At 47.9% G+C, this 22,091-nt stretch overlaps 2 protein-coding genes across 4 annotated transcripts in view; one reads left to right on the forward strand and one right to left on the reverse strand.

The window, feature by feature from the left end:
- The window catches only part of RNF141 (ring finger protein 141), a 30,842-nt gene extending 25,563 nt beyond the window's left edge, over positions 1-5,279 (forward strand). For both annotated transcript variants that reach the window (XM_080911363.1, XM_080911364.1), the window contains one exon: positions 2,081-5,279. In XM_080911363.1, the coding sequence (XP_080767489.1) occupies positions 2,081-2,231 (151 nt within the window). In that variant the 3' untranslated portion in view covers positions 2,232-5,279. The remainder of the gene's footprint in view (positions 1-2,080) is intronic.
- Positions 5,280-6,561: 1,282 nt separating this feature from the next.
- The window catches only part of AMPD3 (adenosine monophosphate deaminase 3), a 43,384-nt gene continuing 27,854 nt past the window's right edge, over positions 6,562-22,091 (reverse strand). For both annotated transcript variants that reach the window (XM_080913250.1, XM_080913249.1), the window contains exons 7-15: positions 17,636-17,830; positions 16,035-16,166; positions 15,364-15,527; positions 14,778-14,904; positions 13,731-13,894; positions 12,610-12,730; positions 10,864-11,037; positions 8,901-9,011; positions 6,562-8,095 (exon numbers count right to left, since the gene is read on the reverse strand). In XM_080913250.1, coding sequence (XP_080769376.1) covers positions 7,919-8,095; positions 8,901-9,011; positions 10,864-11,037; positions 12,610-12,730; positions 13,731-13,894; positions 14,778-14,904; positions 15,364-15,527; positions 16,035-16,166; positions 17,636-17,830 — 1,365 coding nt within the window. In that variant the 3' untranslated portion in view covers positions 6,562-7,918. The remainder of the gene's footprint in view (positions 8,096-8,900; positions 9,012-10,863; positions 11,038-12,609; positions 12,731-13,730; positions 13,895-14,777; positions 14,905-15,363; positions 15,528-16,034; positions 16,167-17,635; positions 17,831-22,091) is intronic.

A 22,091-nucleotide genomic window follows, 5' to 3' on the forward strand; every position in this document is an offset into this window, starting at 1 on the left:
GGGTGTCTGTTCCCCCCATGTTTAGCCTTCATTTGTGTGGTCAGTGACTGCCTTGACTGTACTCACAGCTCTTCATTTGTCTGCTGCTGTCTTGTCAGTTCTGCATTGCTTCCATCATCTTCTTCATCGTATCATACAATGTTTTTCTGCTTATCTGCCTTCCAGCTGTGAATTTTACCTATCTAGGTAGTAAATATTTTTAATACTGTAAAAATCAAGTTTGTTTTGAAATATACTTTGCTTACTTAGAAGGAGTTTTGACCCTTTGGGGTCCTTTTACAGTTTGTTAGGAGGCCAGAGCAAAGTTTAGTGTCCTGTGACTCATGTCCCACTGATGAGACCAACTCCTTCAAAGGGTTGTGGTTCATCTCCTAGAGTTAGAAGCACCACCTGATGCTCTCTGTGGCCTTTGCATACATCTCTCAGAGCTCCAGCCTCTTGGCGTTTACTCACACTGACTGGCTCTAGTGGTTAGGGAAGGGGCCTCTGTCTCTTGGCGCTTCTCTCTGTATGGCTCTCTACTGTGCAGTGTTCTTCCCTGTGAACTCAGCAGCCAGCCAGGCCCTCCAAGGTCCCCTACTTCTTTTTCCTGAGTCCTGGAAACTCACGGGGCAGCTGACTTGCAACCATAGGCTCCCTTTGCTTCTCCTTGAGTCACACCCTTGTCTGATGTCCAGTGCTTGATATCAAACCCCACCTGATGCCATTCTTCTGGGCACTGTGTCCAGTGTGCTAGTTGCTTTTAGTATGAAGATAAACCTGGTTCCTGCGGGCCAGAAGTAGAATGACTGCTTTTAAATTGTGATGTTTTATGTATAGAAAAAGCCCATCTTGTAAACCATCTCTGGGGAGGCCAAAACCAACCTATTAATGTATGCCAACTCTAAATTTCACATCTAGTTTTTGGAATAAATTTCTCAGTTTTTGTACAAAAGTCAAAGCACAATTGATAAACTGGTTGTGTTTTGTCTCTAGATTTCATTGATGTTTACGTTTCTGAAATAGTATTTGATGATCGAAATCCCTTTGCAAAACATAATCTTAATAATCATACATGTTTTCTGTGTCAGAAAATTACTCTGCATCTGGGTGTCACCTTTAGTCTTAAATCTCAAATGTTCCATCCCTATACAACTTCCTTAAGTCTTCTTGGTTTTAAACCAAAGGACATTTTATCAGACTTTCGATTGTAATTAATTTGTCAAAATTATTTTGCTGCATGTGGTGGTGCACACCTTTAATCCCAGCACTTGAAAAGGCAGAGGCAGACAGAGCTCTGTGAGTTCAAAGCCAGCTTGGTCTATATAGAAAGTTCTGTGCCAGAGCAACATAGAGACCCTATCTTTAAAAATAATGACCTTAATTACTCAGAATAATACTTGGTAATACCCTTCCTGCTAAGTGTGCCTACCACTGGCCAAACATGAGTCCCAAGGCACAGTGGTGTCCACTTAAATTAAAAATAAACATTTAAACTTTACACATTTTACACCTTGACTAACTCACCTATTGGTAAGAGGGGGCTTCCTCTTAGGACACACAGGAATTCTTATTAAGGAAAACTTACTTGGGTGCAGAAATAAGAACTGAAGATTTTGGCTGGTGGTAGCAAACAAGATGAGAGACGTAGGCATCTTTCTCCTGGAGATGAGTTAGGGTCTCTGCAGCACATCCGTAGAGTATGGCTCCAACAGAGTAAACTCAAGTCAGGTGTGTGGGAGCTGCAGCCCCAGCCCTGAGCGGGCTGCCTAAGAAGGATAGCAAGCCACCAAGGCCACTCAGAGGAGAAAAGAAAGAAAGATTGCACACACTGGTACACAGTAATGTTTTATAAGATTCAGATACAAGGTCAGTGAGAACATACACGCGTGCTCATTTCCCACACAGTGACATTTTCGGTCATCCCTGGTGAAGTGCATAGGCAACTCACCGATGCTGGGAAAGAGATTAAAGGTTAATTCTTCATGGTGCACTTTTAAGTTGTTTGCAATTTTGGAGCCATGTACTTTTCAAACAAACCTGCTTTTTAGAAAAAAAGGAAAGAAAAGAAAAACGTGTTTTGCTTGGACTTCCCTGACAGGAGTGATCGACACAGGAACTGCCCCATTTGTCGCCTACAGATGACTGGAGCAAATGAGTCGTGGGTGGTGTCAGATGCACCCACCGAAGATGACATGGCTAACTATATTCTTAACATGGCTGATGAGGCAGGCCAGCCCCACAGGCCGTGACTTGGGTGAAGACTTTCTGTTGTTTTTTTGAACTACAAATACACTGTTGTCGTAGAGGAGGAGGGGAGAAACATTGTGGGACACATAGAAATATCAGTTTTCCCACCCTCTTATTTTTGCTATTCTGATAATATAACCTGTTCTGAAATAAACTCCCACGTCTTCCATGTATGGTGGGCTACAGTTTGCTACTGTTTAGCCATATTTTCTCAGCCCACCTACTCTATGTTGCTCTTGAGCCCTTTGCTACAGATGGCAGCAATACTTGACACTACTTTTCAGGGAGGGGGACTGTCCTGGCATCTTTTTAGATGGTTTAAATTTTGGAGTGTTGAAAGTTGTAGCCTCTGAGATAAATGCCTGAAACTAATGTCTCAGCTGGAACCTGAGGCGTGTGTGCTCTGCCCCCTTGTGTCCATTCTGGATCCTACGGAACTGCAGCCTATTTGCTTCCTGATTTCCTGTCACTTTCTGCCTTGGGTTCTGGAACTGCTCTTTATGTTGACCTGCTGCAGCACACGGATTGGGACTGTCTGGTCGGGACTTTGTTTGGAACAAAGTGGACTGTATTGGAAGGATCTTCACGGCTGCTTAGAAATACATCTCTGGACCTGGATTGTATCCGGATGTTTCCTGATGCCCATGTAGCTTGAGTTTGCAGAAGGAATTTTTTTCTTTGTAGAAACACACGTTTTATGTTTCCAGGTTACGTTGAGTCATCCAATCCTGAGCTAGAGTGCATTTATTTTAGGTAAAGCCACCTTTCTGAGGCTTCAGTCTCAAATCTCTCAGATCAAAAGAAGAGGAAGATCATGTAAACCTTCCAGGTAAAAATGCAGTTGTAAAACCCCCAAATCCAGATCTTGGGTAGCTTTCTTCCCATTTCTCTGCACCATTCAAGTGTCTGGAGGGAGAATGGTAACAGTTGTGCAGCCTTAGCGACCCCGGCAGTGGCTTATGAAAGAAGAATGTTGATGCTAACACTTCAGCCTATAAAAAGGTTAGTGTATGAAATAAGTCCCTTTCCATAAATATCTTCTCACTGATTTTTGGCAAGTTGCAAATGTTTCTGTTTTCCTAAGTACAGACCTACACAATTGAAGTTACTTCTTATTAATTTTTATTCAGATTTTAATGAACATTCAAATAAAATCCCTTTCAAAGAAAAAGATCTGACTTGCCTCTGCCGCCCAAATACTGAAGTCATCGGTCGTCCACTCACTGTAATGACAGGACAGTGACATACCAAATGGCTAACTAGTCCTGCTGGGCACACGGGAAGTACAGTGCTCTTGTCTGTCACACCTTAGCTGCCATGGTTTCACGACGTTGAGAAAGTCTTACTCTGTTGTAGGTTCCTATTGAGAAACTTAAATTGTATTTACTTTCTTCCAAGTAAATTTTGAGTCTCTTCACACTGAGTACATGTACATGTGCTACCCCTTTATAGACAGGCTACATTTTATTAATACGATTTCTTTATATAAACTTTACACAGTGTGATCACTTATAAGTCCGTATATGAAAATGTGTTGGTGATATAGTGTCACTAGAATTTGTGAGTGAAAATCTTCTGTTTTGTAAAATAATAATAATCCAGGGCTAGAGTGCAGCCTAGATGGTAGAGCGCTTGCCTACTGTATATAAAACCATAGGCTTCGTCCCAGCACTGCATAAAAATAGTGCTGGTGGTGCACCCTACTAACCCAACACTTGAGAGGAGGAGACAGGCGATCCACCACATAGTGAGTTCAAGGATGGTCTGGGCTACACTGAAGCACTGCTTTAAAAAAAAATGGGGGGGGGGGGCCAGGCCAGAGAGAGCTCATGGTTAAGAGCTCTTCCTATTCTCAAGGAGGAGCAGAGTTCAGTCCCCAGCACCCACATCAGTGGTTCACAACCACCCGTGTCTCCAGCTCCGGGGGATCCAACACCTTCTTCTGACTTAGGGCACCCACATGCATGTTACACACAGAGAGACATACTAACAAAAGCAAATCTTTAAAACATTTTAAAGTTTATACTTGCAGATGATTCAAGCTCCTCTGCTGAGTCTCAAGTGCTCCATGAAACACGCTGTCTAAGCCTTGAGAAAAATGATCATCTGAGGTATTTCCTAGTCCTATAATTTTCTTTTGGATCTAGACTTGCTGGGTTTAGTTCAAATTGTTTAATTTTAAGGTGTTTCTGAAATGAATAACATAGCTTTAGGGGTTGGGGATATTTCCAGCAATAGCCAATACTTCTGTTCCCCAGAATCCTTCACTTTTGAAAGAATTGAAAGAAAGTGAGTCCAATGACTTGATATTGCCCACTGCCCTTTACTTACGGCGTGCACTCTGACATACTAACAGGTCTACTGTGAAGGGTCAGTGTCTCCAACTGCCTTATCAAGTAGTAAGCAAGTTCTCAATGCATTCCATTGAACTGGGTGGTAACTCTTGAAATGTCAGTAGTAGGTAGGGTTCACCGTAGTATCTAATCATAAAGTTGTAAATCTATCTCATACTTTTTCTATTTTGTACAGCTTTGTCTTTTTAAAATAAGAATTACATTAATACATTTACCGTGGTAGGAAATTGTGTGCCTTCAGAGATGTGTGAACTGCCTCCTGCTTTGGCGAATTGCTGTAAATTGTATGTTAGTGCTGTGCTCACTTAGTAATAGCAGGTTGACTCAAATGCTCTACACACTGGGTTTCAGGGTTCGACTGTGACTAATGTAAAGGCTGAGAACAGCAAAGCCTGTTTTATTCTTAGGAGAAACGGATGCAATGTGCAATAAGTAAACTTTGCAAGTGAACATTAGCTAACTAAAAAGACTTTTGCTTATGTAATTTCACATTCTTATATACTAAATATTTATATTTATTAGAGGACTGTTTTATATTGTGCTCTGGGGATTGTGGTGTTTGCGTGCTGTTTTGAGGTGATTTTCTTGTATTAATATACAACTGGATAATAAGGCTGCTTGGAAACCTTTTGGTTCCCTGATTTTTTTTAACACTGGGAAGTTGGATTCATTAAAAGATAGTCTGAATAACTTGCATTCCTACGTGTTGGGAGTTTCCTTGCTTTGGGGGAGAGAGTTCTCCACTGAAGCGTTCTTTGCCTGTCAGCTCGTCGCCTACACTGATGAGGGGCAACACAACGGCAGTGTAAGCAGTCACGGTGACTTTGACCAGCTTTTCTGTCCTGGTACCCATCAGACAGAATAAAGGAGTCAGCACTGTGCTGTCAGCCCTGTGCTTCCCACGTGAAAGGATGTCATTAGAGAAGGTCTTAGTGTGGAAGAGGGACGCAGAAGGAGGAGGCATCTTTGAGTCAGGTTTGCTGGTGCCTGTCAACGTACAGTGGAGAAATGTGCATTACTATCAAAAGCACAAGAGTTCCTCACATACACTTTGCCAAGTCACTCACTATATAGTCTTAGCTCTTCATCGTCGAATGTTTTTGCGGAGTACGCCGTAAAGATGAGAGAGAGCACAGGAGCTGGAGGCTGCATGTCTGAGGCTTGTGCCCTTTTCTTGGTTATTCTGACAATCATGGTGCAGACACAGCATTCGGTGCATCATAACCAGTCACTCATTTGTTTAAGAACTAGAGAAAGATGAGTATTATATCATGAGCCCAGCCCTCAGCACACAGTTGCTACTGAGAGAGTCAGCCAGGCATGCTCTCAGACCTACTTTTATTCAAGACCAAAGTGTGGATTCACCAGGTGGGGAGATGGTGCTGACTTTCAACAGTACAAGTTCAGTAGGATATAAGGCAGCCGTCCACCCTTAGGAGTCGGTCAGAGTACTGTCTGGAAACCTGAGCCCATATAGAGTTGCCTTTGCTTCCAACTGTAAAACAGGCAAAAGGAGGGATTTACACACACACACACACACACACACACACACACACACACACAGGTCAGTGAGCACAAGGATCTAATAAAATATAAGGTTATAGAAACAGGTATCTGAGAAGCTTACAGGACAAGTAAAACCCAACACACACTGATGAACAGACTAAGACAACATCCGAGGCAAAGAACTGCAGATGCAGCTTTATGGATGCTGTGGGCCGGGCAGAGGCGGGTTTTCCTTGTCAGCGTTCTCCACTGCTCACAGCTTTTCATGTGCCCCATCTCAAAAGTAAAGAAAGAAACGTACAATATTGGGTCACAGTCCTAATAGACTTTATTTTGTAGTCCTTAAAAAAGTATTTGATACAATGAAAAACTGTACAATACTTGCTATGTTTGGGCAAATGTATACAAATGGAGGCTTTTCAAAAATAATCCCTCATAATGACAGGTTTTCATTCAGTTTCATAATCAGCTATGTAAGATAGTATGTGTATTTGCCCAGTTAAAGGCATGACATGGTTCCATATACTATGTGACCACTGGAAGGATGATGGAGTCACAGGGCGGGATTAGTTATACGAGCATCTTCCAGGTACAATTAAGTTCATCTAACTGTGGTACAGGACTTCCTGTCTTGTGAATAGTCAGGAAGGTCTTTGAGCATTGTTGAGTATTCTTTACATACAGATGCCAAAAGAGAAAGTCATTCAGTTACTCCATATGTATTTATTGAGCACCTACTATGTTCTAGGCACTAGTAACAAATATGAGTAGTCTGATAAAGCTAAAGTCCACATTAAACTTAAAAGCTCTACCTGGACCCTGGGACCATTGATAGCTTCTGAAGAAATCTGCTTTAAAATAAAATGACTGTGTTAGAGTGATTAAAAACAAAGCAAAACAAAACAAAAAAACCTAAACTATGTGAACCTAAAACAGTAGGGGAAGACAGTGGAGTCGGGTGGGTGTGACTGGATCACGAACTTGGTTCTAGTCCTGTGTGTCCTGAACCACATATTTCGCTGCCCTGAGGAGTCCGCTCCTTGTCTGACTCCTGGGGGAAGTTGGTTGACAGCTACAATCAGAGCCAAAAGGAGCAGTGGTCCTATGCTTTTCAAAGGCCTTCTTTTAAAAAAAAAAAAAAGTGTGAACAGCCCCAGAACCTCACCCTGTATCTTCCCCAGCCCAGGAGGGGACTGTGAGATGGATTCCCAGACCATGGTTGGAGATGACTCGTTGAGTTCTAGATGAGGAAAACACAGAAGTGATGGCCTCAGAGGGTTCACTGGGCTTCCTAACTAGACAGGAAGGAGGGGTGCTAACGGGGAAAGAAACTCATTTTTAAAAATGCACAAATCATCAACAGGGGAGCTTTGTGTTTTCTCTCAAGGTAGCCCCCTTTATGAAAGGGGGCTTCGGCGGGGGTTTAAGGCAGGCAGCCAGCCAGACGCCAAGATGAGAACTACTCTACAGGGCCTGCTGAGAGGAGTGTGGCAGACACCACACAGGTCTTGTGTCACTTGGCATTCAGCCTTGCAAAAGTCCCAGCCCCAACCTTATATAAGCACTGGCAGCCACAGGAGACTTAGACAATCAGGGACAGGTATACACAGTGCCAGCTCCCAGATCCCCCTGGGAGGGAGCCAGCCTCTGGCTCAGAAATGCTAATGACATGAGCATGTTTATAAAGTGCAACCAAAATTGGGAGCTTAAGATTTCTTCAGAGGTGTCCTCATCACAGACGGAAGCCCTAGTTGGAGATCTTGGCCTCCGTTAGCCCCAGCAGACCTGACACTAAACCAAAAGGTGAAAGTGTGTGCGGTCCACTGAGCCTATTTGGTCAGGGCCGTGATCTCCTCCGACTTCATGGCATCGGACAGAAAGCTGAGCTCATTACACAGGGTCTCGTAGCGGAATGCCATCCGGATTTGTGCCACGTTTGTCTTTCGGATGTCATTGCCTTCTGGTCCTTCCTTGTAATAATTCTGACCCAAAAACTTCTGCTTCTCCTGTGGGCCAAGAGAAAAGACAAGCAAAACCACGTTAATCTTTAGATCTGCACAGGTGGCTTTGATATGAGCCCCTGCACATGGACTAGTGTCCCTAATACTCAATGAGACATTGTCCTCCCATGGGACTCTGGATCTCCCTGGACCTCCATGTGACCCTGACCATTCTCTCCACTGTTATGGATGTGAAGTAGGAAACTGATAGGCCTACTTTGGGTGAGGTAAAGGACTAAGACCAGGAATCCAACATGGTAGACAGTCACGTTCCTAGAGAGGCCAGGTCCTAGAACAGCTCACACAGCACTTAGGTCTTTAACCGTCACCTTTCCCAAGACCATGTAAGGATGTCTCTTCCTGTTAAATGACATCCTCTGGGAAGATGTCCAGGTTCTCAGTGTCAGTTCCACATCCCATTCGTAAAGGAGCCACAGAAAAGGGCTGAGTCTTGTGTGCCGTCTGCCCTGTGCCAGCACTGTTACAGGGCCTGAGCCTCTGCAATTTCCTTTTGAAAGGGAAACTGAGAAACACATAGGAAATGCATGGCACAGCATCTGCAGTGATGCATAACGGAAAAATAGATTGAGGAAGAGGGCAGCCACGGAAGGCCTCTCTGAAGATAGGTCTGAGAGAGATGAGGGGCAGCAATGATGACCTCTCAAAGTTTACCAGGGAGCCTGAGTGTCAGTGCTCCTGAGACCTGGCTTTGTTCAGCTTGTCACCCATCCCGGTTCCTGGGAAGGCACCCTGTGCACAGCATTCTGTGTGCTCGCACACTGAAGGACGGAGGGACAGAACTCATACACACCTGATGTGAGAGGCCGCTCTGCAGCACGCTGTTCCTGGCGATTTCACACAGGTCACATGTGCTCAGCTTCCACACTTGGGCTGCGATGGCATACTCCTCCATGAGCGCTTCCTAGCCCCCGCCAGAGAGCACAGTCAGGTGAGAACCACTTCAGCCTTGCAACACAGAAAACATTCTCCAGTGGCTTTCCTCAACTACCTAACACCTACACCCTCGAACTCCAAACTCCTGAGATCTGTTTGTGTGCAACTGTGGGTCACCAAATGGAGATAAACCAGGCACGCTCCTGGATTTGTTTGCTCGCCTGCACTGAGGGCCTGGAATGTCAGAAAGCTAGGGCCCTGCACTCCCGTGATGGTCCTAATAAAAGGGAGGCTCCTTAGTTAAATGCAGTAGCATTCGTGCAAACAAGACAAAACAGGGATTGGCGAGAGGGGCAGCCCCTCAAGGCAGCAGCCTCTGACACAGATCAGCAAGGCTCTGACGGCCACAGAGTAAATCGTAACATTAAATAAGATCAAGAAGACTCCATGTCTGGAGGTGATGCAGTCAGTCCCTAAGGAGCTGTGTTTTTCTTCTGGGCCGGAACTACCTGCTGTGCAGCTCCAGCCCTTTCTTCCCCCTTGCCTCCAGTTTCCTGTCTTAAAATGTCCTGTGAAGACCTCTGAGACCCAGAATCTGTTTGCCAAGTCCGCTTGCCAACTATGTAGCTGTTGTGAGGTAGGATTGCTTTCGCATGCTTTCCAACAAATTGAATGCAGAGGCGGAGATGGGAACCCAGCTGTCTTCTATTAACTGAGACATTGAAGCAAACTGCAGAACAGTGCCCCTCCTGTGGGATTTTTGTTTTGGGAAAATAGTTATTTTCATAACATTTTTTGCTATTTATACAATACTTAATGATTCCATTACTATTTTGAGGTGGATGAAGGCTTGTGTGTGTGTGTGTGTGTGTGTGTGTGTGTGTGTGTGTGTGTGTGTGTGTTGCTATCATTGTTTTTAGTCTCTTGGTTATTTTTGTTTTGTTTCGATGCAGGATTTCATCTGTAGCCCAGGCTGGCCTCCAACTGCAGGTTTCCCTACCTCAGCCCCCCCTAGCTCAGGGATTCCAGGCATCAAACTGATAAATTACTATTGTTAAAGGTGAAAGATTTATACACTCAGAAAAGAAACCAGAGTATTACACTACTGTTTTTAAGTGAGTTTGTAAATATTCTTTAAAGCATCCTTAGGTTCTCATAACAATAAAGAGCAACATATACAACTAAGATGGGAGGCAGCTCTTCAAAGGCTTCTATGCTGGGTGTAAAGGGTCCAGAGGAACCTCTGACCGGGACACTGGCTTCCCTTGTTTGTTAATCAGTGGCTTGACTCTGTCAACACCAGTAGAGTGTTCTGGAAACAGTTATGACTATTCCCTGTGCATGACATCTCCTTTTCCTTTTCCCAGAGATGCAAAGCATAACCATAAAAATACTATTATAAAGCCAGGTGTGGTGGCACTTGCCTCAGTCACGGTACTCCAGAGGCAGGCAGATCTCTGTGATATCAAGACTTAGCCTACATAGTGAAACCAGCCTTTTCCCCAAAAGGAACAAGTACTACTAGCTTAAAATTTTTTTTTTTTTTTTTTTTTTTTTGCTTTAAATTTTGAATGAGTGGTATTTACTATAATAGACCTATTAGACTAGTTCATTAGCTTAAGGAAGGGATGGTTTTATGTCTACTGTCCATGTGATACAATAGAAAGGAATACAATAGAGTTCTAATAATTCCTCCAAGATCACAGAGATAATCAATAAAAGGTAGATGGTAAGAAAGGCAAGCCTCCCTTACCATAGGAGCACCCCTGACTTTACCAAGACACCCCAAACCAAACTGAGCAATGGGCTTGCATCTTCACAGTGGCAGGGGTCAGAATGGATGCCTGCGGGGACACAGCCACGTGTCTCCACAGCCTCACCTTGGTGTAATGGAACTGCATGGGGTCATCAGTAGAGAGAGAGACATGCAGTCCCTTGTGCAAGAATTCCCGAAGTGGATTCTTGGAATATTCCAGAAACAGGCTGTTGTTGCTGAGAGGAGACATGGCAATGGGGATCTGAGCAAGGTAGTAGAGATACTGCAAAACAGGGCTCTGCAAAAGAATCAACAGACACTGGTGTGACACGTGCCAGGGTGCAAGGGGTTGGGCAGTGTCTGGACAGGTCTCCACCAAGCCCAAGAAATCTAGGATGTCCATACCCTTCCTCTCCTGCTTGCATTCCTTGCTCTGGGACACATAGGGCCTCATGCTCACTGTATTCACTCTCGGCCTCAGATTGTAGGCTACTGTGCTAGGCAAGAGGCCACAGTTTACACCTCCACAGGCCCCCAGGAGTGGGCAGGCCAGGAGGATCCCTATATGCATGGAAAACGTTCTGCAAGCTGAGGCTTTCACTGGTTTGAAAATGAAATCTCCTCTGTAGTCTTGTGTGCTTGAGTTTGGGAAGGCTACGGAACCTTTAGAAAACAGGGCCTCCCTGGAGGAAGTGGGTCACTGGTAGTGGGCCTTGACGTTTTATAATTTCCAGGATCCACTTTCTAACCATGTTAGACTCCCTGACTGGAGATGCAGTGTGAGCAGGCATCATAGCATCAGAGCCATGGTAGGCTGTATCCTTCCTCTTCTATGATGCTTCTTGTTAGGTATGCATTGACCAAAGTAACTACGAGAGGGCTGGACACACTGTAGCCCCTAGGAGCTAGAGCCTGCAGGAAGGGAAGGGACAGGCTTCATGGTTAGGGTAGTCTTCCGATGTCCCATACAAATGTGACCAGAGAGAAGACATGTCAGGACCAGAGACAAGGTGATATTTTGGAAGTGACCCAATATGTAGAGAGGCTGAGTACCCAGGTTCACAGTGACATCACCTACAAGAAGCAAAAGCTAGGTGACCCATGTGCCCACCACTGGGGATTGGGAGTCAGTTACTGGCCCAGTGGTGGGCCCTTCAACCCAAGGCCTTACAGTGGGGGCGTAGGGATGTTGCGGCACAGAGCAAGGGTTGCTAGTTCATGGAAGGGATCCGAATTCTGTGCTTATTGATGGTGTGAAAGTTATGCTGTAGGCGAAGGTGGGCCGCAGAACTGCCCCTGTGCATTAGAACATGCATAGCTCTGACGGGGGCCCGAGTTCAGTTCCCGACTGTTCACAGCTCCAGGGATCTGACAGCCTCTGCAGGTACCCGTTTCAGCCATGCCCAGACCCCCACACAGACAGGCATGTGCATGCATAGAAAGAAAAATGTCTTTACAAAGGGAAGGGGAGCTGGAAATACTGTAATGCTGTTTCTAGAAAGAAAGAACGGAGATTTCTGTTAACTTTTTCTTTCATCTAACGTGTGATGTGCTTGGTTATTTTATGGTTAAAAGCGAGCCAAATTGGTTTTGTTGGTTTTCCTGCTTTAGTTTTGAGAGAGAGAAAATAGAGGGAGAGGGAGAGGGAGAGGATGAAAACGTGAAGTTGGGTAGAGGGTAGGGAGGAGCTGGAAGAGGAAGAGAATATGACCAAAATATATGAAAAGAGCTGGAATGAAACCAGGAAGAGTACAGTAGCACAGCTCTCCAAGAGCCACCCATCCTGGAGGGCCACTGACCAGGGCTCTGAAGAGGGGTGGGGGATGGGAACCCAGCACACTCAGCACCAGCTCCCAGGAGAGGCACTTACCTTCTTGAGGAGCAGCCCATGGGAAATGTTGTCTGCAGTCAAGAAGGCGGACACTAGGTGAGTGATGGAGCCTGCCTCCCCACAGTGAGGCCGGAACAGGAACGTGCTCAGGCCTCGTTCCCTGTGGAAGGGAGGCTCCAGGTCAAGAGGTACCCTTTACCCTGCCCACATCATCCCCAGTATGGGGAGAATATGCCTATGGCAGGGTCAGCCCAGCTAAACCAGTGCACCCTAGAAGCACCCCTCCTACCATGTGGAGCGCAGAGATGAGACAGAGAGAGTCCTGGCCTTCCTCCACTTACGCCCTGCCCCTCAACCCTGCTTCTTGGCTTCCCAAGACTGTGGCCTCCATCCACCATGAAAAACCAGGTCCAACCTCTTGTTTTAAAAATGATCAAAGGCCCAGGGGATGGCGTGTGTTTAAAGACACTGAGCAGGTCAGTGACAAAGCCGGAACCAGAAGGCCCATCTCCCAGAGCTCTGCTCAGAACCACCTCCATCCACCCTGGGCCCAGGCCCTTTTCTCAACCCTATTCTAAAATTCCTACAGCACAACCTGGATCAGCCAGTGAGAAGCCATGCTCCCAAAGGTGGGTGTAATGCAGTATTAGACTCGCCGAGAAGGCAATGTACCTGTGCCCTGTGTCCTAGGTTTCTGGCTCCGGCTAGCATGTGCTTTGTCTGGTTTGTGAAGCCTTCCCACGGGAGACTTATACAAACTGAATCCTGTCTCTCCTGTGTCCAGACTGTGCCTATCACATGGGAGTTTCAGCTTTTCAAAGCACAAATGCATGTCTGCAGATTGCTGCACAGCAGTAAGGGAGCATGCATATGGTCCGTGTGTCCTAGGTCTCTCCTGTCTCCGGGATGTGAAAGTCCACATGAAGGCATGTGCTGGTGAGTATGTACACATGAACATGTGTGTGCAGATGTACAGCATCATTGCATGTATGTTGTATATTGTTTATATGTATCATGCATCTGTGTTGGCATGAGTCTTCTCAATGTGTGCCCACATGTGTGATCAGTCATGTGATACACTTGAGTACCACGTGGGTGTGCATGTTGGCAGAAAGATCACACGCATGTGAAACACAGGCTCATGCCAGGGCCTCACCCACCTGCGGAGGTTGTTCAGCACCATGATGTTGGCATACATGTAATACAGGTAGTAACTGTAGGGCGGGTTCTGCTCGCTGGTCCAGAGGTCTGGGCTGGGACTCTTGTCTGAGAACATGTGGTCACTGTGCTTGGATTCATCATCCACACTGTCAAACCCGGTCACCTGTGTGGGGATGCTGACGCTGAGCCAGGGCAGGATAATCCAGGACTTGGCTCAGCCTCCCACAGGGTTTAGGAGCTCACACTCTGTCAGGGACCCTGGGCCTCTGCAGCCTTATCCCTCAGAGGTAGAGAGACTGGGTACAATGCCTCAGTCCATCCCTTAAGGCTTCCCAATGGGCCCAATAGGCCAGTCTGGAGAGTGTCCAGCCCATGTATCAGGGGAGACAATAAAGAAACTGAGGCTGGGCCAGATGAGGGTGGGTCTGAGCTGCCAGTTTCCCCCCCCCCTGCTGTGCCAAGGAGGCCAGTGCTGCAGGAAACAGCAGTCACTGCCAACAGCAGCAGTGACAGGCTGGGGTGGGGGTGGGGCTACTTGATATGCCAAGCATCTACTACAATGCATCAAGCCCCTCCCCCACAACTCATTAGCTAGTTAGTACTCAAGCGATACTGTGGGGAGGTGGCTGTGGCCTCATCTTAATGCTGAGCAAACCAGGACCAAAGTGGTTTAGGAAGCTGTCCAAGTGTCCAAATAGGTCCAGAGCTGGATTCAGAATTATAGACAGAGGATTCCTTTGCTATGTCAAGTTTGGCTATGAGACACCAGCTACATGCCTCACACCAGATCTAGGGGCCCTGGCCAGGTACGGTGGCCCCAGAGGCACCTTTGCTTCACTGGGAAGAAACCTAGAAAATCGTTTTTATCAGGGAACTCCAACCTCCAGGCTAAAAACTGCTGATCTTTGCCCACAGCTTCCCTTCTAGGGACAGACACAACCTTCCCCGCATTACCAGCAGCCACTACCCTGAGAAGAGCCTCCCTCCATTGCTTTCATTATAGGGGACCCGCCACGCTGAGCTCACTAGAGGCCCCCAGCACTTACGTATTTAAGGAAGAGGTGAAGCTCCTGATGATCTTGGGGGTTGATGGTGGCCTTGAAAAGGGGCAGGAAGATGTTCTCCAGCATCTTCCCGAAGTTTGGCAGTAGTTTCTTTGACCTAAATATATCACTGGGAAAACCAAAGACTTGCTTGTTAGGAGGGCTTGGTCGCCGGGGGGGCCCAGCCACTTTCTCAGCAGAGTAAACAGCGTGTTCAGTGTTTGCAAACTGATGGGCATCCTCAGACCTCCAGGGTCATGGGCTCTGCCACTCAGCTCCTCTGAACCCCCTGCCCAGCCCAGCTGGAAATGACGGTGTCACTCTGCATGACAGCCAGGGAGGCCAGCAATGTAGGACATGGTGGGTCATCTCATGCCCCAGGCTCGCCCAAATCTCCAACGAGAAAGAAGAAAGGGTAGTCCCCCCACCAAGGCCTCCTCACACATGTAGTCTTCAAAAGCAAGAGTGATGTGTGCCAAAAGCCAGCCCCCACCACCCCTGCCCCACCCTCAGGAGCACACTCGGGAACCAGGTAGGACGGGCTGTAGTCCCCCGAGAACCCTGGGGCAGACAAGAGCACAATACTCACTAGATCCGGGGCACCTGGATGATCCAGCGCATGTTGGGTGAGTAGACTTTGTGCTGAATGAACCAGCGGGCCAGGCTAGACCACTCCTTAGGACTGCGACCATAGATGGAGAGCCGAGGTTCTGAGTACTGGTACTTGCTGTCCTCTAGCTCCCGGGCCACTTCCTAACACCAAGACTCCAGTCAGCCCCAAAGCCTCCCAGATACACAGGAGACCCCGATCCCCAGGTGGGCCTTGGGATCCTTCAGCTACCTGCTCATAGGTGGGAAGGCTGATCTAAATCCCTGGCGTTGCCATGTAAGTACCCACTCCCCGGCCGAGGCGTCTCCTGGGAGGGAGGCCAGGGTCTGACACCAGCATGTAGAAACAGGTCTGGCTGCAGAGCTAGGCTGGGCCTCAGCCGTGTCTCCACCTGGAGCCAGCCTGCAACCAGCCAAGTTCTGGCTGCAAACAGACAGGGATGGCGCCAGGATGCCAGGAGCTCTTCCCTTCTCACCCCTTCCCTGCCATTGGCCCACAGGACACACCTGCCTAGGCTTGAGAGCAGGAGACCAGCGCTTGCCTGCGTTGGGTGGTAGCCAGAAGGGCCTTTAGGAAGAGGAAGGGACAGAGGTCATACATGCCACCACTGTTTGAAGGCAGCTATCTGAAGAGACTGAGGGCTCACCCACCTTGACCATGCGAGCAAAGTACTCTCCCCCCAGGTAGTTTTCAGTTTTCAGATACAGGTCCCGAAGCTCGCTGGCCCCCACAGGGTTGTACTTGGAGTTGAACTTGTCGAAGCGGTGGAATGTCTGCCGGCCCTGTGAGGAGACCACCGTCTTCTATCACATCCCCATGCGGCCATCAGATATGCTTCTCTGGGTCTTCACAAGGCGGCCTCACTGGACAGCGCTGTCCTCCAGCTCCCTCTCCCCCCCTTTCTTTCAGACAGAGCCTCATTATGTAGCACAAGTGATCTTCTAACTTGCAATCCTCCTGCCTCGTCCCCCTTGGAGCTGGAGTTTCAGTCATGTACCGCCCCAATGCCCTTCATGCAATGGACATTCTGAGTACCAGGAACATAGCCGACTTACAGACACCACAGACCAATCGGAAGTAACAGGTATAGGGGCGGGGAAGATGGCTCAGCAGTTAACGAGTTAACAGCCCATGGACCAGAGATCAGATCCTCAGAAACCCATATAAACGCCAAGTGGGCATAATGGCCCCACCTGTGATTCCAGCCTCAGAAAGCAGAGAGGGGATCCCCAAAGACGCAGGCTGAGACTAGCCTCGATTGATGAGCTCTGAGTTTGATTGAGACTCTCTATGCGTCAATGAATACGGTGGGAGAGCAATCCAGGGTGATGCCTGGCATCAGCTTCAGGCCTCTACATACACATACATGTGCCACACATGCGTGAAAGCATACACACATAGATCACAAAAAGTGAAGTCAGAAAGAAACTGAGTTTTTACTATGGCTTTTAAAGTCTGGACAGCAATTGTTGTGTGTATCCATTACATCTGTGTTATTTATTGTCGGTGGATGAATACTTGTGTTATTTTCTACTTTTGAATATTGAAGATCATGCTTCTATGAACAGCGGTGTGCAAGTGTCTCCTGAAGTGTTCATTTCCAGTGCCTTCAAGTAGGAGCAAAGAAGTCTACAGAATTTACAGCCAAAGTTTTAAAGAACCATTCTGCTGTCTCCACGGCAACTACACACCATTCAGAGTTTTAACAACTTTGAAAATTAACAAGGTGCATCATAGTCGTTACTTTTTAAATCTTTTTTTTTCTTTTAATGTATTGTTTTTTTTTTTCTTAACATGTCAGCTTGGCTGAATGGGTGCTGAGTGCATGCAGTGCCTGTAATGACCACAAGATGGCGCTAGGTCCCTAGAACTGTAATAATAGGCTCCTGTGAGAGCTACTGACTAGGTTCTGAAAACTGAAGCCCTGTCTTCTTGCAAGAGCTCCATCTCTCCAGCCTCGCAATCATCATTTTATTGACAAGAAAATAAAAGCTTAAGTGAGTCACCTAAGGGTACATGACTCCTAAGTGACTGAGGGGGATTAGAACTCGTAACCGTCTGCCTTCATGGTCTTCCTTTGACCCGTTTGTTCCTAGCCCCACTCTCAATAACACCAGATCCCTTCCACAGCTCTACTATAAGAAAAGACAGATGATTCCCCACCCACCAACTGCCCGGCAGAGCTCAGCTATGCTGGCTTCTATGGACGGAGTACTCCTGGTGGAGGTACCCAGGGCAGAGGCTCGCTCACCGCATGAACGTCCAGTGAGTCCACCGTGAGGTCATAGGGGTCCATGTGCAGACTGTCGAACACCTGCCGCAGGGTGATCTTCCGACCCAGCTTCTCGGCCACAGTTCTGTCAGGCTCTGTCTGGTACGTGTGTTTGATGAAGCGCAGCAGGTGTTTCTGATTCATGCAGGCCGCTGCGTGGATGTGTGTGTCTACCTGGAACACATCACCCTCTGGTCAATGAGCTGGTCTCCTCCCCTAGTGACCAGAGAGCCTCAACCCTCCATCTGGAACACAGAGGCCACCGTACCCCTTCCTAATTTTCCTCCTATTCTTGGAGCGAGTCTTCCCTCCTGCAGGCCTGCCATCCAGCCCACATTCCAACAGCATTGGGATATTTTTACTTTGGTTTCTTGTTTACCCTCTTGACAGTTCCTTTATGGCTCTTGTACACCCAGTCCCAGCCCTTTAACCTGGATTTAAGGCTGCGTGCAACCGTAATTCTTCTGGCTGCCCCCATCACCTGTGGGAAGCCACTTGACGGTTCCTCAGACACCAGGCTGTTCTGTGGTAGCACATTGCCTTTCCTCGGCCTGTTGATTCCCTTCTTTCCCATCAAGTTCATCTGCTTTGTTCTGCTTTCTCCACATGGACGCCAACCCTGATCCCCCGGGCACATCCAATCCATCCTCTCTCTTGCTCAGCCCAGGCACCTGGTACAGCCATCCACATTGATGGGTACACCCTCTTGACCCCTCTTATATGTTTCTATCTGCCAGGTAGCTCCTCACAATCAGGGACCAGGTCCACTGCACCCACTTCAGCAAAGATTGATGGAAAGCATCAGTTGAGTCAATGGTGAATGAATGAATGAATGAATGAATGAATGAAGAGTAACCCAGTGCCATCCATTCCAATGGGTTCATATAACCATTGAAATCGCACCCTTCCCACTGACTTCTCTGGGAGTCCCCAAAGCACCGCCATCACGCCTTTCCCAGTCAGTTCTACCTCACTCGAGTCAGCGAATTCCGACTCACAGACAGGAGTCAGGAGCTCGGGTCCCCTACACTCGATGGAAATGTAGGTTCCCCAAAGGAGGCAGCAGTACAGAGCCCAGTGGGGTCCTGGCTTTCTTGTAGAATAACTCAGGTCTTCTGTGCCACCCTAAACTCCTGGAATATGGAGCTGTCTCTTCCGTCTCTTCACTTCTGACCTCTCCTGTGAGGCTCATCCTCACCCCAGACCTTTGCCACCTGTGCCTTTAAAGATTATTTTTATTAGTGTGTATGTGAATATATGTAAATGCACCAGAGGGAGGCACTGGATCCCCTGGAAATGAAATTCTGTGTAGTCATAAGCTGCCTTCCGTGAATGCTGGGAATAAACTCCAGTTCTCCACAAGAACACCAAGAGCTGTAACGTGCCTTTAACGTTTTTCTTTAAAGTGACAACTCCCAAATGTGACATTAGCTGAAAGTCCCAGAACAAAGTAATTACCTATCTCTAGCTGAGGAACTCAAAGACAGTCCAAATTTAATGTACCATCAAACCTGTACTGTCCCTCAGGTCATAGCTCAAACCTGACCATCTCCCAGTTCTGTGTCTGAGAATGACAGGTCCTGAACTCAGATGTTTACCATGAGAAAGCATGGGCGGGGCGTACCTACTCTGCCATCCCACCCTCTCAGTACCAGCCAATCACATCAGTTCTACCTTACAAGCTCCACCCTCAAGGCCACCAAAGAACTCACTCCTGAGTTCAGAATGATCACTTTCCTGGTCTTGTGGCTTCTTCCCTTGTCCTCTGTCAACCACAACACCCTTGTACACATGCAAGGTAGAGTGGGTTGTTTTTAAACATTGTCACTGTCTTAGGATACTCACTCACATCGCCTGTCCTATCTCCCTCTCCCCTCCATTCTCTCTCTCTCTCTCTCTCTCTCTCTCTCTCTCTCTCTCTCTCTCTCTCTCTCTCTCTCTTTACATTTCACCTACAGGCTGTCACCTGTCTAATGGGTGCCCTAGAGACACAGTGGGCATGCTGGGTCACCTCTCATGAACCCAAGAAGACCAAGAAAGGTCACATCTCAGGATGCTACCAGACACCGGCCCACACCCTAGAGCTGCAGCAGACTGGGCTCTCTGGCAAGGCTGGGGGAGGAGATGCTGACCTCAAGCGGGGAGTGCCGTTCACAGCTGGTTGGTGATCTGTGAAGACATGCCAAGACAGACACTTGATCTACTGGACTTGTGTGTCCATTATCCCAGCCAGCCCGTGGTGTTGGAGATAGCGCTCACTCATCAGGGACCTTCCTGCCACCAGTTCTTGACGCCCCTCCAGGAAAGACAGAAAAACTCAAAATTGCGAAACGCAGAACACAGGAGGCGGGGCCGAGGCTCCGGCACTTCGGAGGAGACAAGGCTGGCTGATCTCACTGCAGCATGGCCTACCTCAGCATGACTCCGCACATTCTTTGCCATTCTAGCTGCCTTCCAGCTTCCCAGTCATACACACTGCCTGCCATGGCTCCTGTGAGTCACAGGACATAGAATGAAACCAGCTGGGCTGTCCAGGAACCCCCAGTCTAACTTGTGGAATAAGTCAAACATGGCCTTCATACTCTGTCACGGGGTCACAGGGAAGTCACGTTGCAGCTCAGCACTCTTTGATACCTGGGGCCTGAGCTGACACTCCCTCATCTCACACCTATGGCAGACATGAGAAATCGATAACCGATAACCGTACTCTTTCAGACATAAGAAGTCGATAACCGCACTCTTTCTCTAAGCTTGAATAGCTTCAGGGAGCCAATCCCACTTGGTCAGGCTTGGCACAGACGATGCCTACGGTGTCCTTCATGTTACACTTTACAAAGTGGACAATGCTCATTTCTATCCAACGTCCAAGTAGCAAACACAGTCCTCAGCACCGGGCAGAGGACACACTTCACTTACAGAATCCTGCTGGTTGGGACTCACAGTGTTTTGACTCATCCCTTACTACCCATACAGACGTATGCAAAGCCCCAAGCTTCCCTGCCTTTAGAGCCTGCCTTTGGACATGACAGCCACCAGGAAACAGAGATACCCTTTCCCAGGCACTGTGGATTCTAAAAGCCCAGTCTTGTCCTTAGAACGCAGATTTTGAGTGGGAAAAGAAATGACCCAGCACCCAGCAGGTCAGCTCTTCTGCCCTGGAAGGTCAGGTCTAACTCAGCAGCTCTGAATCATGCTCATGGACCAACCTAGGTGCCCCAAACCAGACTGTTGTGCATAGAGTAGGCATCAACCCTAGACTGCCAAGGAACCCCAAGAATCATCTCTTCTGTCTTCCACTTCATGGCCCAATAGCAGTCCAGAGTCAGTCATGGGAATGACCACAGGACTATCAGAAGCACAGTTGGCTAGGCTGGCCTGGCCCCAAGCTTCAGGAGATATACAGGCCCCGAGTGCTCACACTTGCAGAGGGCAGGGATGTGCCAGACCAGGTGAGGTATTTCACCTATCCGCCAAGGTAAGTTCCCACAGAAACTGAGTCACCCACAGAAGAAATAGACCGTGGCTACTGTGTCTAGGTAAGTGGTCTAACCTCAACCTGTCACCTCTGTCCATGCAAGACAGGGACAAAAACCTCTCAACCCTTGAGTCCTACTCTTACTTCGGAAGCCTCTTGGTCCAGTCTGAGACCAACGGCATTCTTTAAGAAGTCCATAGGTCTCCATGGTTCAGAACCCCAGCCCTGCATGCCTCCCTCTACCTGCCTGCCACCCAAGTTCCAGCCCCACACGCTTGCACACTCTCTCCTCCCTCTCCCTCTCTGACATCTGCACACGCTGCTCCCTTCCCAGAATGCCACGCTCACTCTTTCCTTCCCCTGTACCACACACCCTCTCCTGCTCAGTTCTGGCCTGTCTGAAAGCCACCCCTACCCCCGGCACAGCACTTGTCTCTGACGATTCCTTTCGGCAGAAAATGAGTCTTGCTCTCCATCCAAGCCATGCTCAGCGTGATCCCACGCCCTCCCTCCCCTGGAACAAAGTGAAAAAGCTCCAGGCCAGGACCCTTTAACACATACACCTGCCCTGCTGCTGCCCCTGTAGGCAGAAGGTGCCAGAGTCACTCAGCCTGTCATTCCAGGGACGGAGGAGGGGCAGAGACTAGAGCATCTCAGTGTTTTGATTTAATAGCGCCGCCTCTGAAGAATGCAACCCCTAAGTCCGTAGAGGTCCGAGCAGCTTTCCCTCTGTGAAAACACGCACACCACCCTAAAGCACCATTGTTAAGACCAGTTAGCGGGCTGTGTTCTGATGCTGGAGAAAGAGACTGAACCAGCACAGGCACTCCACCATGGATCTATGGTGTCCCCAACCCGGTGCAAGGATGCAGTTCACCAGTCTTCCTACTGCATAGACGGGTTTTATCACATAGGCTACTCTAGCCAAGGAATGTCCAGCCAGGAGACTTGGCACTCACT

Source organism: Micromys minutus (genome assembly GCF_963924665.1).
Source record: "Micromys minutus genome assembly, chromosome: 2".
NCBI lineage: Eukaryota > Metazoa > Chordata > Mammalia > Rodentia > Muridae > Micromys > Micromys minutus.